Genomic DNA, 16,203 nt, shown 5'->3' with positions numbered 1-16,203 from the left:
GGGCTCTTACTTAACCTACCCAAGCTTCCATTTCTTATGTGGAAAATGGAGCTACTAAGAGTCCTACTTCTTAGGGTCACGACACTGAGGGTATTAGATGGGGTAATTATTTTTCATCATCCTCATTAATAATAACAATATTCCTCTTCAGATTAAAGACTCATTAATGACTCACTTCCAGCGTTATCAGTTCAAAGTGAGGAATTAAAGAAGGGCAACTTCGGCATCAATGGAAAAAAAAAATCCCTTTGCTTGCCTTAAGCAGAAGAATGACTTGCAGGACATCACTCCCACCCCCTACTGTCACCCCAGTGGGCTCTATCTTCTATAAGCCCTGGCTTGTTTGTTACAAGGGCTGCTGTTTGGTGCTCTGTTACTTGAGCAAGCCTGGAAAAACCACGCGCAGTTAGATGTGAAACTACGAGAAGCAAAACCATTCCGCAGCCCAGGCAAAGGCAAATGCAGACACGGTGCTGACTGCCCGTTAAAGACTATTTACAAGTGTTCTCAGGCCTGAGAAAAGGCAGCCAACAATTTAAAACTCTCTGGATTAAGTGAAAACTAGGACAGAACTAATGAGAATCTGAGTGCACGGTTACAAACGAAATTTCAAATCAGGAGGTTGATGACGGAGCACAGGCTAAGCGCAGAGCAGTGAGTCTGGAGTTAGAAGCAAATACTTCCCATGCGATGCAAGCTCGACCGACCACTATCAGACCAGCTCAGCCACTTCCCTGTATGGTGCTCTGGCCTCTTCATTCACAGGATGAATAGAATACTGGCCTCTCCAAGGACTGGAGGGGTGGGAGTGGAGAAGGAGATGATACACGCAGAAGCACTTTGGGCTCTTGAGAGGAAAAGCGTCATTAAAATCTGAGTTTTTATTATCACCATTACCGATGTGATCACTGTTGTTCTTTGGTAGACTTACCCAAGTGGCCTTGGGGCAGGATCTGGTGGTGCTGGGGGACTTTAACTACCCAGTTATCTGCTGGAAAAGCAATATAGCAGGCCACAGATCATCAAACAAGTTCTCAGAAGGAGATGGAGGAAATCTCTTAGTACAAAAAATAGGGAAGTACACAGTGTGGCTGCCCTTCACTGGATCCTTATAGAACAATGAGGAATTAGTTGCAGATTTAAAAGTAGAGAGACCATGGTTAAGGCAGGCGCAGTCCGACAGGAAAATACTAAAGAGAGTGGGCATCCAGTTTAACAAATTCCATTCAGCAAGCACCTACCCTACGCAAAGCACCATGCTAGGCATTGCAGGGGGAAACAGTCTCAGAAAGAAAAGAATTTCAAGATGAGATGTGTGTGAGAGAGAGATTTAAAAAAAAAAAAACAAAGCACAAAGGAAAGTCATCCTGTTGGTGAGAAAAGAAAAGAAGAGTGGCAAGACCCCTGTTGTCTGTTTCCTTTCTTCACACTTGAAACTATATTAAATATGTAAAAGTGTAAATAAAAATGAAAAAGGAATCATTACAGGGCTAAGAGAAAGAACAGCTTGAGCAGTGGAGCAAAAGGTTAAATAAAGGTTAGTTTAAAAACGTCACCATCTTGCTTAAAATCAGGGCATTCGAAGCATTCTCATTTTACTAAAAACAAAACTATGAGAGAAACGAGATATTAATGAGAACATCCTGATACTATGGATAATTAAACCCAACATAAGCAAACGCAGGCAGTCCCCCGAGTCCCCAGTCCTGACTGATACCCACCCAGACAATGCCAGCTACAAGGAGGCGGGGAGCCCACCTAAGCAGCCTTGGAAATAAGCTAAGCTTTAAAAGCCTGTGCTCCAGGAAGATGTGAGAGGTCCCATCCACTGACTTTTAAAAACCCAGTTCCGACAGGGGATAGACAATTAGGGTAATGCCAATCCCCTATACCTCCAAAACCCAGAGAGTGAATCTTTCTTAATAATGCGCTTTAGCATTTAAAATCCTCCCATAAAAGACCAACCCTCTTAAGTGAGATTTCAAGACGGGCATCCACCCACTTCTTCTGGGACTTAATTCCCACACAGGAGCAAACAGCTGTCCTGGATTCCTGGTTGGCATCCAGGCTGAGCTGGCACTGCAGGCATTTACACAGAGCTGCTAGCGCTAGGATCTGCCGTGCCCCTCTCCAGCCTGCAAACATACGCCCGACGCTCTGCCTACCAGGGTTGCTAAGTGTGGGCAGGTGAGCTGGAGAAAGGAGAGGGGGTAACAGGTTTTCTCTGCCAGCTCGGACTGAACCTGCCCCGCCCTGCCCTTCCCTCCCCACAGCTCTTCTCCTCTCCCCCGACTTCTGTCAGATGGTGCTAGCTACTGAGCCAGACGAGTGGGAGGAGGAGGAAGCAGCACATCCCTGCACTTACTGATGGGGAGGACAATGATGGGGATGTTCTTGGGACGCTTGCTCTCCTTGTCGATGAATTCCCCGGTGACTGTTTTCTCTCTCTCTGTCACACGACAGTTGTATTTCCCACTGTCCTCCTGGCGGAGGTGGTAAATCTTCAGCACGAAGACGCTGTCACTCTCCTTGGCCACCTTGAGTTGGCCCCTGGCCTCCCGATGGGTGAACTCACTGTTGAGGACCGGCACAGCATTCGGCCCCATGCTGGCAATGAGCGAGCTGTTGAAGGCCCAGGAGACGGCAAAGTAACGGTCGGGAGTGTTCTGCCCCTCCAGGATGCACCTGAACTCCGCCGGTTCACCTACCGTATACAGCCGCTTGTCGGTCTCCAGCCGAACGGTGAACTCTTTGTCTGAGAAAACAAATAACAAAACGGATGCATTCTGGGTGACCGAGGGCGCCAGCTCTCCAAACCGCATCAGCAAATTCCCACCACCCACACCTTCTCACCAAGATGACTACTGGGAAGGCACCTCCACACTTGTCTTGAGAGAGAAACTCTCGAATATCACAGAGGGAACTCAAAGGTAGCCAGACCCAGAGAGTCTAAAGGCCTTGTTATCCCAGTCAAGTCGACAGGGCTGTCTGCAGCGTATAATCCCCCAGGTTAGACTCTGAGATCAGCAAGCAATATCACTCCTAATTTCACTTGCACAGCAGATTACAAAGGTCCATCCTTGATCTATATGCCCAGAACTCCATTAAAGCATCAGGATTACAAATATTTTCAGTAAATATTATAGACATGACCCTGCTGAGACTTGTGAGACAAATTACCCAGTGCCCCAGGTGCTGACCCCAATCTAAATAAACATTCTATCTATCTATCCATCTATCTATCCATCTATCTATCTATCTAACTATCTATCTGGAGAGAGAGAGAGAAAGATGTCCTCCACCCCCAAGTGAATACTGGAAGTAAGACACAGGTAAGACAATCCCTAACAAAACTGCAGAGGAAAAGTGAAAACTAATGTCTTTTCACTAATCTATCACCTGTCAGATCAAATCTCTAGAAAGATGGAGTGGGAAAGTACCTACTTCCAAGGACAGCCAGATGACCTCTGAAATGGTCAATGAACCCAAGCACCCTTCAAAGAGCTGGGAGTTAAACCAGGCATCGGGGGGGGGGGGGGGGAGAGGCGTGATCAAAGAAGGGCTCATCGCCACTAACTGTCCCACACACCATGTAACGGTGCACGGTGACTGTCAATGCCATGAGATAATGATCGTATCTCACAGGCACCCGTGGCAGAAGACAAAGGAGTGAAGGGTCCTGGAAAACAGAGTCACAGAGCCTTGGGTGGGAGAGGCTTCAGTTGTAAGTACTGCCCAAGTCCTTCCCCTCCCAGTTCTAGCTCTATGCCTCTAAAGAAAACATTGACTGGAGAACCACATTTACAGGGATGTTTGAATTCCTTGTATAACCATTAGCTCCAATCTCAACTGTCTTCCCCACACTGGCATTTCCAAGCCTTACCACTATCTTGAAGTGGTATCTTATCTTTAAGGCCCGTGCCCCATTCTTATCCCCGAGTGCTGCTTCCACATTCCTATTCTCCAGCTCAAGTTTGGCTTTGTACCCACCTTTTCCTCAGGCTCTCCATCTCCTCCCCTCCCACATGAGCCAGGGTCTTGCCCCCAACACCCATTTTCTCCAGTGAATCAGCTTCTTCCTTTATTACCCAAACTTCCTGACAAAGCAAATTACCCTCAACGACTCCAAGGGCTCAATTCTAAAGTGACAGCTGCTACCTCAGCTTCCCTTCCCAAAAGAACAAGCTGAGAGACCTGGGTTTCACTCTGCCAGCCTCTGCCTAGATGCATACACCCACGTGGGACGGAGCCCATGTCATTTGCCATATGATGGCTTTCTCGTCAACCAGATTACAGTAATCTATAACTCAACATCAGAGATTTTAGGGAAAAAAAAAAAAAAACAAACCACCCCTTCCACATAAATGCCACTGAAGACATGCAAACAGGTGCCCCAGACCTCAGACTTCCTTCTTCTTCAGAGTTAGGCTGGCTGCAACAGCGGCTGTCTTCTTTTGGCAGCCAAAGAGTCTTCTGATCTCACGGGAATCTCCCCATAGCTTGGTGAAGCTTTCACATTCCCAGGTTGAAGATGAGATTCAGGGCAAACCATCCTCTTTTCTGCACAGCCATTTGCCCTTGTTATACCCAGTCAATTAAACCTCCATAAATCGATTTATGCTTTTTCCAATACCCCCTCACTCCTCAGCTCACTGAAATTTGGCTTTGGGCCTTCTCCCACACTTCACCGACCCAGCAAATGTCCCCAATGACACCCCCTGCCCATCACAACCAAAGGCGTTTCTCAAGTATGTTTTAGCCTCTGGACCAGCTCTCCTCCCTTGGGTCCACGACACCATCCCTCCTGCTTCTCCCGCTGGCCTGACCACTCTGTCTCTCGAACCTGCTCCCCTGACCACCTCTTACTGCCACAGTTATCCTGGGCCCTCATCGCTCCCAAGCTCAGCCTCTGAGTGCCACGTCTGATCACATGCTGGGTGCTTCACATGCTGAGCATCTCTACGAAGGTCTGCTTGCGGGATGGACTCCTTGACCAAAATTCACAAGAACAAATGCAAAGACACCCAGTGCTGCCACTGAAGGGGAAGCAGAGGCTCTCAAGCAAGACTTGGCACATTGCCTCATCCCTCCTTATCACAGTTCCAGGTATCCCCCGAAGCCCCAGCCTCGGATTCCTCCTTCCACAATACTCTCCATTCTGTTGCCTCGAGCACCCACTGCCCGCTTCCTAGGTCACTGCCACTGAGCTAGCCCTGGCCTTATCAGCCCTTCCCTACCTGGTCTCCCAACTTCAGACCCAACATGTTTAGTCAACACTAGGTGGCCTGCATGGTTGTTCCCTTCTGAAGCCCAGGCCTGACTGTGTCACTCTGCTTAAAAGTCTCTATTCCCTCCTCCAAATGTTGGCAGCAGTGGTTTTCAAGCTATGCTCAGGCAGGGCGGTCGCGGGGAGCCCTTCCTTTCCTCATGCAAAGTCTTTTGCTGCCCAGTACAGAAAACATTTGGTTCAGGCAAAGGGGAAACACCGCGGCCCTCAAACGCCCTCCTCAAGCACCCCATGGCATGCACCCATGCACATGAACACGCACACATGCCCACCCACGAGCGACCGCTCAGGCACCTCTACAGGGCTCCTAAGATTCTAAGGAGAACAACTTGAAATGCTCGGACCACAGGGTCAAGGCCAAGCTCACATTCTAGCATGTGGGCTTCAGGCCACCTTCCCTATCTCCTCTCACCACTCCTAATCCGGAACTCAACACCCGCTCACCCTCGACTTCTCTGTGCTTGCCAAGCAGCTCAAACAATCCTGTACCTTTCTGCGTCTCCTCCTGATGCCTGCTCAAGCTTCAAGGCTCAGCTCAAGTCACCAAATGTGTTGGTTTTCCTGAATTTTCCTCAACCACCCCACCCAGGGAAAACCTTGTTGCAAGAACACTTCACATTCACCGTGTTCCCAGGGCACCCTTCACTCAGCCGCTGGCTTTCACATCTGTAGTTCGCCGAGTGCAGGGACCAAGCGTTATTCATCTCTGAATCCCCGATGCCTATCGCCACACCTGCAGCATTGCAGAAACTTACTAAGTGTTGACTGAAATCAACTAAGAGAAGGGCAGCATTGGGGCTGCAACCACTGAACCAGAGCAGCACAGACACGGAGTGAAGTCATCAACTATTTTTTCACCTAGTTTTCCCTTTGCTGGCTTTGTCTGGATACATTTGCTGGGCAAATTCAAAAAAATCCTCATTCCAAATTGGTAAGATTAAAATAAAGAAGATTAACTGATGCAACCTAATTTGAAAGCGCTAAGACTTAAAATCTGGCCCAGACTTTTGAAGCTGCTCTTAACACCATCCAGGAAGGGAAGGGATAAATATGAAATAAAGTGCCTTCTGTAGGTTTAATACCGGAAGTTCCAGAAGCTGCTAAATGTGCTGGGTCCTACAGAGCAGATAAAGTGCTCCCAGCGCAGGAGCCCAACCCTTCTCGTAAAAGCCCTCACGCCCATTAGATGTCCAGAGAGTCGCTTCTGCCCTTTTACCTCTAGCTCTGCACCTGACAAAGCACAGACAGTGGAAGTGTACTGAAAATCCAGCTTCCCGGGTCCCACCCCAGAAGGCTGATTCAGGAATCTGCACTGCCTGAGCCTGGGAATCTGTGCTATTAGGTAAGTCTGAAGCACACCCTTAGGATGGCAGAAGACCAGGTGGCAGGAAAGCTATGCAAAGACCAAGACCACCGCCATCTGACTGGAGCAAATGGGATGGGGTGGCGTGGCGGGGTGTCAAACTACAGGTCCTGAAGGGTGCCCCCCACCTGTGCCTCAGATGCCCCAGCTCACCTCCCACAAACCACAGCTCCGCTCACCAGAACAATGGCAGCCCCTCACTGAAGGTGAGCAGTAACACAAGGAAAGGCCCTTGGGCACTTGCTGCAGCTCCAGGACGGCACGCCACCACCTTCCAACCAAGCCAGGGAACCAAAGGCCCATGGAACACCCGCCCCCAGCCCAGCTGAGGTAGTCGGGCAATAGTTTTTGGCTCCGGTCGAGAGCCCAGCTGGACTCAGGGGCCGGGGGAGTGCAGCCTGAGAAGGTCAGGGCTTGGGCTACCTGGGCCCTATGTACCCCGAGTACTTGCAGAGCCGCCAGAAGGGTCTGCACAGCCTGTCTGACCACCCTCCCTGCCAGACAGAGAGTGGGGACGAGAGACTGACCGGTGGGCTGGACGTTGACCACAGTCCCCTCGGAACGCTTTCGGGTCATCGGGTACCACGAGCCGTCTGGGTCCTGGATCCACTCGGTGGCCTCGCAGTAGAACTCGCCCTGGTCGGAGGGCTGCAAGTGGAAGACGGTGAGGCGGAAGGTGCTGCTCCCCAGCTTGTCCAGGCGCACCTCCCCCAGGCTCTGCCTCTGCGCGTAGTCGCTGCTCGACTGCAGCACAAAATCCCGGCTCAGGGCAATGACCTCCACCGGCTTCTCGCCGCCCCGCTGCCGTAGCCAGGCCACGGACAGGTGGCTGTGCTGTAACGTCTCCGTGGCCACCTCACACGTGAGCTCTAGGGGGTCCTGCTCCACTCTGTGCAGAGTGTGGCGCACAGCAGTGGACTGCAGGGAGTCCGGGATCACTGCAACACAGGAACAGCCAGGGGACACGGTCACAAAGCCACAGATCTTACACCTGTGGGGCTGAGCTCCCACCCGCCGGCCTTCGACAGTCCCTGTGTGGCCATGGAGGACCCCAGATGGCACAGAAACCGAACGAATTTTCTGTTTGGATTTGGACTGCAATTTTTTGGCGCTTACACTTACCTGGTTGATATTTCAATAACACTCAGATAAAAAGTGACTTGGGGGCAGAGGGATAAATTCAGAATTCGAGATTCACAGATATACACTACTATATATAAATAGAAAACTACAAGGACTTACTATATAGCACAGAGAACTATATTCAATATCTTGTAATAACCTATAATGGGAAGCAATCTGAAAAAGAATATATGTGTGTATAACTGAATCACTCTGCTATACACCTGAAACATTCTAAATCAACTATACTTCAATAAAAAAAATACATAAGTAAAATAATGTTTGTAGACTTAAAAGAAAGTGGGTCAAATTTCAGTTTATATAATAAATGAACTCCCTGAAAATAACATGTAAAAGGAATTCTGTGTCAGGTCAAATAAGATTTTGTTGTTCACGGTAGTATTGCTTCCAGACATTTTAACTTGGCTTCTCACTGAACTTCAAACAAAAAGAGTTCCTGGAACTTCGAGTTTCCCATTTTCTATACAACTTGCTCATTTTCTCCCTTCTAGCCACCCCACCCCCATGTCAGCAGTGCAGTGCACTAGGAAGGTTATTTCTTCTTCTTCTTCTTCTTCTTTTTTTTTTAGAAAAGGACTTCCCTGGTGGTACAGTGGTTAAGAATCCACCTGCCAATGCAGGAGACACAGGTTCGAGCCCTGGTCCAGGAAGACCCCACATGCCACAGAGCAACTAACCCCATGCAGCACAACTACTGAGCCTGCGCTCTAGAGCCCACGAGCCACAACTACTGAGCCCGCGAGCCACAACTACTGAAGCCCATGTGCCTAGAGCCCGTGCTCTGCAACAACAGAAGCCACCACAATGAGAAGCCCGTGCACCACAACAAAGAGTAGCCCCCGCCTGATGCAACTAGAGAAAGCCCGTGCGCAGCAACGAAGACCCAAAGCAGCCATACATAAATAAATAAATAAAGGCTGTGGTAGAGAGAAGCAGCAGCATCCTCAATTTTTTAGTAGGTTTAATTTTCATATTATTCATGTGTCAACATGTGTCATGTTCGTGGGCTGGAAGGAAGCCATGGTATGGGGATGAGTCAGGCAAGCAATGAGATTTCCTCTGTGGTCACCTGGTCAGCAGTTTCCTGCGGAGACTAAACATGACCCCCTCTCTGATGTGAAGGGTCGAAATCTTAATTTCTAGTTTTTTTATTATCACAATTAAGCCTGGAAATTATGACGTGGACAGAAAAACAGAACAGCCTTGATATTTCTGACCCTTCACATTGGCAAACACTGTGGCGCAGAGCCGGCCACAATGAAATCCCTCTCCCTTCTCCTCCACCTCCCTCCATCATCCAGGGGCCAAGGGAGACAGCTGGTACAAAATTCCTCACCCTGGAGCCAAAGGACACACAGACCCACTTCAGGTCTGAGCATGGTCCTGCAGCTGCATTAGCTTCCTGACTCAGCAGCGCCCCAGGCAGCTCAGAGCCACGTTCCAAAGGCCCATCACTAAGAACAACACCCAGCTCTACCCACCACCAGTCCCTCCCATCAGGAAGCTTGCACAAACCTCTAGATAACCTCATCCACCAGAGGGCAGACAGCAGAAGCAAGAAGAACTACAATTTTGCAGCCTGTGGAAGGAAAGCCACATTCACAGAAAGATAGACAAGATGAAAAGGCAGAGGACTTTGTACCAAATGAAGGAACAAGATAAAACCCCAGAAAAACAACTAAATGAAGCGGTAATAGGCAACCTTCCAGAAAAAAAAATTCAGAATAATGATAGTGAAGATGATCCAGGGCCTCAGGAAAATAATGGAGGCGAAGATCGAGAAGATGCAAGAGATGTTTAACAAAGACCTAGAAAAATTAAAAACCAAACAAACACAGATGAACAATACAATAACTGAAATGAAAAATACACCTGAAGGAATCAATAGCAGCATAACTGAGGCAGAAGAACGGACAAGTGACCTGGAAGACAGAATGGTGGCATTCACTGCTGCGGAACAGAAAAAAGAAAAAGGAATGAAAAGAAATGAAGACAGCCTAAGAGACCTCTGGGACAACATTAAATGCAACAACATTCGCATTATAGGGGTCCCAGAAGGAGAAGAGAGAGAGAAGGGACCCGAGAAAATATCTGAAGAGATTAAAGTAGAAAACTTCTCTAACATGGGAAAGGAAATAGCCACCCAAGTCCAGGAAGCGCAGAGTCCCAGGCAGGATAAACCCAAGGAGAAACACGCCAAGACACATAGTAATCAAACTGGCAAAAATTAAAGACAAAGAAAAATTATTGAAAGTAACAAGGGAAAAACAACAAATAACATACAAGGGAACTCCCATCAGGTTAACAGCTGATTTCTCAGCAGAAACTCTACAAGCCAGAAAGGAGTGGCATGATACATTTAAAGTGATGAAAGGGAAGAACCTACAACCAAGATCACTCTACCTGGCAAGAATCTAATTCAGATTTGACGTAGAAATCAAAAGCTTTACAGACAATCAAAAGCTAAGAGAATTCAGCACCACCAAACCAGCTCTACAACAAATGCTATAGGAACTCCTATAAGTGGGAAACACAAGAGAAGAAAAGGACCTACAAAAACAAACCCAAAACAATTAAGGAAATGGTCATAGAAAGAAACATATCGATAATTACCTTAAACGTGAATGGATTAAATGCTCCAACCAAAAGACACAGGCTTGCTGAATGGATAAAAAAAAGACCCATATATATGCTGTCTACAAGAGACCCACTTCAGACCTAGGGACACATGCAGTCTGAAAGTGAGGGGATGGAAAATGATATTCCATGCAAATGGAAATCAAAAGAAAGCTGGAGTAGCAATACTCATATCAGATAAAATAGACTTTAAAATAAAGAATGTTACAAGAGACAAGGAAGGACACTACATAATGATCAAGGGATCAATCCAAGAAGGAGATATAACAATTATAAATATATATGCACCCCACATAGGAGCACCTCAATACATAAGGCAACTGCTAGCAGCTATAAAAGAGGAAATCGACAGTAACACTATAATAGTGGGGGACTTTAACACCTCACTTACACCAAAGGACAGATCGTCCAAACAGAAAATTAATAAGGAAAAACAAGCTGTAAATGACACAATAGACCAGATAGATTTAATTGGTATTTATAGGACATTCCATCCAAAAACAGCAGATTACACTCTCTTCTCAAATGCACATGGAACATTCTCCAGGATAGATCACATCTTGGGTCACAAATCAAGCCTCGGTAAATTTAAGAAAATTGGAATCATATCAAGCATCTTTTCTGACCACAATCCTATGAGATTAGAAACCAATAGCAGGGAAAAAAACGTAAAAAACACAAGTACATGGAGACTAAACAATATGTAACTAAATAACCAAGAGATCACTGAAGAAATCAAAGAGGAAATCAAAAAATACATAGAGACAAATTACAATGAAAACACAACAATCCAAAACCTATGGGATGCAGCAAAAGCAGTACTAAGAGGGAAGTTTACAGCAATACCAAGCCTACCTTAAGAAACAAGAAAGCTCTCAAATAAACAATCTAACCTTACTCCTAAAGGAACTAGAGAAAGAAAAACGAACAAAACCCAAAGTTAGTAGAAGGAAATAAATCATAAAGATCAGATCAGAAATAAATGAAATAGAAACAAAGAAAGCAATAGCAAAGATCAATAAAACTAAAAGCTGGTTCTTTGAGAAGAGAAACAAAATCGGTAAACCTTTAGCCAGACTCATCAAGAAAAAGAGGGAGAGGACTCAAATCAATAAAATTAGAAATGAAAAAGGAGAAGTTACAACAGACACTGCAGAAATACAAAGCATACTAAGAGACTACTACAAGCAACTCTATGCCAATAAAATGGACAACCTGGAAGAAATGGACAAATTCTTAGAAAGGTATAATCTTCCAAGACAGAATCAGGAAGAAATAGAAAATATGAACAGACCAATCACAAGTAATGAAATTGAAACTGTGATTAAAAATCTTCCAACAAACAAAAGTCCAGGACCAGATGGCTTCACAGGTGAACTCTACCAAACATTTAGAGAAGAGCTAACACCCATTCTTCTCAACCTCTTCCAAAAAACTGCAGAGGAAGGAACACTCCCAAACTCATTCTATGAGGCCACCATCACCCCAATACCAAAACCAAACAAAGATACTACAAAAAAAGAAGATTACAGACCAATATCACTGATGAATACAGATGCAAAAATTCTCAACAAAATACTAGCAAACAGAATCCAACAGCACATTAAAAGGATCATACACCATGATCAAGTGGGATTTATCTCAGGGATGCAAGGATTCTTCAATATATGCAAATCAAGCAATGCGATACACCATATTAACAAATTGAAGAATAAAAGCCATATGATCATCTCAATAGATGCAGAAAAAGCTTTTGACAAAATTCAATACCCATTCATGATAAAAACTCCCCAGAAGGTGGGCATGGAGGGAACCTACCTCAACATAATAAAGGCCATATATGACAAAACCATATCAAACATCATTCTCAATGGTGAAAACCTGAAAGCATTTCCTCTAAGATCAGGAACAAGACAAGGATGTCTACTCTCGCCACTATTATTCAACATAGTTTTGGAAGTCCTAGCCACAGCAATTAGAGAAGAAAAAGAAATAAAAGGAATACAAATTGGAAAAGAAGAAGTCAAACTGTCACTGTTTGCAGATGACATGATACTATACATAGAGAATCCTAAAGATGCCACCAGAAAACTACTAGAGCTCATCAATGAATCTGGTAAAGTTGCAGGATACAAAATTAATGCACAGAAATCTCTTGCATTCCTATACACTAACAATGAAAGATCAGAAAGAGAAATTAAGGAAACAATCCCATTCACCACTGCAACAAAAAGAATAAAATACCTAGGAATAAACCTACCTAAGGAGGTAAAAGACATGTACTCAGAAAACTATAAGACACTGATGAAAGAAAACAAAGATGACACAAACAGATGGAGAGATATACCATGTTCGTGGATTGGAAGAATCAATATTGTAAAAAATGACTATACTACCCAAAGCAATCTACAGATTCAATGCAATCCCTATCAAATCACCAGTTGCATTTTTTACAGAACTAGAACAAAAAAATCTTAAAATTTGTATGGAGACACAAAAGACCCCGGATAGCCAAAGCACTCCTGAGGGAAAAAAACGGAGCTGGAGGAATCAGACTCCCTGACTTCAGACTATACTACAAAGCTACAGTAATCAAGACAATATGGTACTGGCACAAAAACAGAAATATAGATCAATGGAACAGAATAGAAAGCCCAGAGATAAACCCACACACCTATGGTCAACTAATCTATGACAAAGGAGGCAAGGATATACAGTGGAGAAAAGACAGTCTCTTCAATAAGTGGTTCTGGGAAAACTGGACAGCTACACGTAGAAGAATGAAATTAGAACACTTCCTAACAACATACACAAAAATAAACTCAAAATGGATTAGAGATCTAAATGTAAGACTGGACACTAAAACTCTCAGAGAAAAACATAGGAGGAACACTCTGACATAAATCACAGCAGGATCTTTTTTGATCCACCTCCTAGAGTAATGGAAATAAAAACAAAAATAAACAAATGGGACCTAATGAAACTTAGAAGCTTTTGCAAAGCAAAGGAAACTACAAACAAGACAAAAAGACAACCCTCAGAATGGGAGAAAATATTTGCAAATGAATCATCGGACAAAGGATTAATCTCCAAAATATATAAACAGCTCATGCAGCTCAATATTAAAAAAGCAAACAACCCAATCCAAAAGTGGGCAGAAGACCTAAATAGACTTTTCTCCAAAGAAGACATACATATGGCCGAGAAGCACATGAAAAGCTGCTCAACATCACTAATTATTAGGGAAATGCAAATCCAAACTACAATGAGGTATCACCTCACACCAGTTAGAATGGGCATCATCAGAAAATCTACAAACAACAAATGCTGGAGAGGGTGTGGAGAAAAGGGAACCCTCTTGCACTGTTGGTGGGAATGTAAATTGATACAACCACTATGGAGAACAGTATGGAGGTTCCTTAAAGAAATAAAAATAGAATTATCATATGACCCAACAATCCCCCTACTGGGCATATACCCAGAGAAAACCATAATTCAAAAAGACACATGCACCCCAATGTTCATTGCAGCACTAATTTACAATAGCCAGGTCATGGAAGCAACCTAAACGCCCAGCGACAGACGAATGAATAAAAAAGATGTGGTAGACACATGCAATGGAATATTACTCAGCCATAAAAAGGAACGAAATTGGGTCTTTTGCTGAGACGTGGATGGATCTAGAGACTGTCAGTAAGAGAGAAGTAAGTCAGAAAGAGAAAAACAAATATGCGTTAATATGTATATTAACGCATATATGTGGAACCTAGAAAAATGGTACAGATGCACCAGTTTGCGGGGCAGAAATAGAGACACAGATGTAGAGAACAAACGTATGGACACCAAGGGGGGAAAGTGGCGGGAGGGGTGGTGGTGGTGGTGTGATGAATTGGGAGATTAGGATTGACATGTATACACTAATAGTATAAAATAGGTAACTAATAAGAACCTGCTGTATAAAAAAATAAATAAAATTTAAAAAAAGACAAAGGCCCATAGTTTGTCAGAGGTTTGGCCTCTCTTCCAGCCGATGTCACCTGCTTAGCGTTCCTCATCAGTCCTTCAGCTTATCAACCACACATGTCCTTGCCTTTTATTTTTATAGCCCCTTTCACCAGCTCGAGGGTCAGTTAACCTCTGAAATTCTTAACATCTGCATTAGATCTTCTTTAAGTTTTAGCTTCAGCTTTCTACTATTTACAAGTGAACACACAAACTTGGTTCACTTACGCTACCTGTTGACCTCTAAAATATTTGGGGAGCTTTGGATTCTCCTTTTAAAGTCAAATAAAACTGCACTATAAAAGAAGTGACTCAGTGTTATGGATTGAATGTTTATGTTCCCCCCCCAAATTCCTGTGTTGAAACCTGATCCCCAGTGTGATGGTATCTGGAGATGAGGCTTTGGGGAGGCGATTAGGTCATGAGGGTGAAGCCCTCATGAATGGGATTAGTGCCCCCCACCTTTTTCTTTGGCTGCACCACACTGCATGCAGGGTCCTAGTTCCCAGAGCAGGGATTGAACCCGTGCCCGCTGCAGTGGAAGCGTGGAGTCTTAACCACTGGACCTCCAGGAAAGTCCCTGGGATTAGTGCCCTTATAAACGGACCCCAGACAGCTTTCTCCTTCCCTTTCTGCCATGTAAGGAGACAACAAGAAGTCAGTACTCTGCAACCCTGAAGAGGGCTCTCACCAGTACTAACCATGCTGGCACCCTGATCTGGGACTTCCAGCCTCCAGAACTGGGAAATAAAATGCTTGTTGTTTAAGCACCCAGTGCAGTCTATGATAATTTATGATAGCAGCTCACACTGACTATGACACTCAGACAGAACAGCAGCCATGTGAACACAGTTATCTCCTTACCCATGAGGTTCATCTTGGCACTGTAACTCCCGAAGTATCGCTCATCGGTGTTGGGCGTGTGGCATTCATACTCCCCAGCATCCCGGGCCTGGAGATCGGTGATGTGCAATAAAGCCGAGTTCCCCTGGACCCTCTCCACGTAGATCTTCCCGCTGCGGACACGCTGGGTATAGATGGCATAAGGGAAGGAAGAGTCCACGGTGCTGACAATCTGGACCTCGCGCTCAGGGGCGGAAGGCAGGTAAATGGACCACTGGAAATTCTGCTCAGAAGGCCCCTGGTAGCCACTGACGTTGCACCAGATGGTGATGTGGGAGCCCTCCGTGCGGTACAAGGGTCCTTCCTGGACGGCGACTTGCCGCTGTGCTGACACTACCCCTGTGGGGGAGACACACACAACAGGCTCACTTACTTCTCAGACCAAAATGCAAAGCAGGCAGCAATGTTCAAAAGTTTTGTTATTCGTGTGACATGGTAATAATATAAGTAGCTTACTGGCCCTTTCTGAGGCGCTCTTTGATTTATAAATATTAATTAAAACACTGTGGTAAAGCACTGTCTCTAATTTGCATATATGGGAATTTGATCACGCAAGGACATGGTTCTGTTACTTATTCAATGGCTGACTCTTGGGAATTTCATTTAGTCCCTCTGTCATTTATGCGGCAGTTTTATATCTATTTATTAATGCCCTTTATAAAGTTTTTAATAAAATGAGCAGGAAAAGTTGAATCCTTGGCACAAATTCAGAGGAAAACAAATAAAACCAACTGCCTTGCAATCTGGCTGAAACGAAATAAATGCTCCTTTCTTGATTAGAGGGCTGGTAGGAGGGAGTCCTGGGGCCCTTTCTTTGGTGCTGCACCCTTATCTGCAAGAGGTAGCTACTCCCGTGACACTATGTAGA

At 45.2% G+C, this 16,203-nt stretch overlaps 1 protein-coding gene across 3 annotated transcripts in view; it reads right to left on the bottom strand.

The window, feature by feature from the left end:
* Positions 1–16,203, bottom strand: part of IGSF3 (immunoglobulin superfamily member 3) — a 98,553-nt gene that overhangs the window by 28,414 nt on the left and 53,936 nt on the right. For 2 of the 3 annotated variants that reach the window (XR_003794612.1, XM_029230453.1), the window contains exons 3-6: positions 15,297–15,674; positions 7,178–7,588; positions 2,366–2,755; positions 932–991 (exon numbers count right to left, since the gene is read on the bottom strand). Coding sequence is in view for 2 of the 3 variants with exons in the window: in XM_029230453.1 (XP_029086286.1) it covers positions 932–991; positions 2,366–2,755; positions 7,178–7,588; positions 15,297–15,674 (1,239 nt within the window). In the remaining variant the exon portion in view is untranslated. The remainder of the gene's footprint in view (positions 1–931; positions 992–2,365; positions 2,756–7,177; positions 7,589–15,296; positions 15,675–16,203) is intronic. The other variant, XM_029230454.1, reaches the window with a different exon arrangement.

This window comes from Monodon monoceros, unplaced genomic scaffold, assembly GCF_005190385.1.
Source record: "Monodon monoceros isolate NGI ecotype Baffin Bay Population unplaced genomic scaffold, NGI_Narwhal_1 Super_Scaffold_18, whole genome shotgun sequence".
NCBI lineage: Eukaryota > Metazoa > Chordata > Mammalia > Artiodactyla > Monodontidae > Monodon > Monodon monoceros.
The sequence above is the reverse complement of the archived record's forward strand: the minus strand, read 5'-3'. Positions and strand labels throughout refer to the sequence as shown.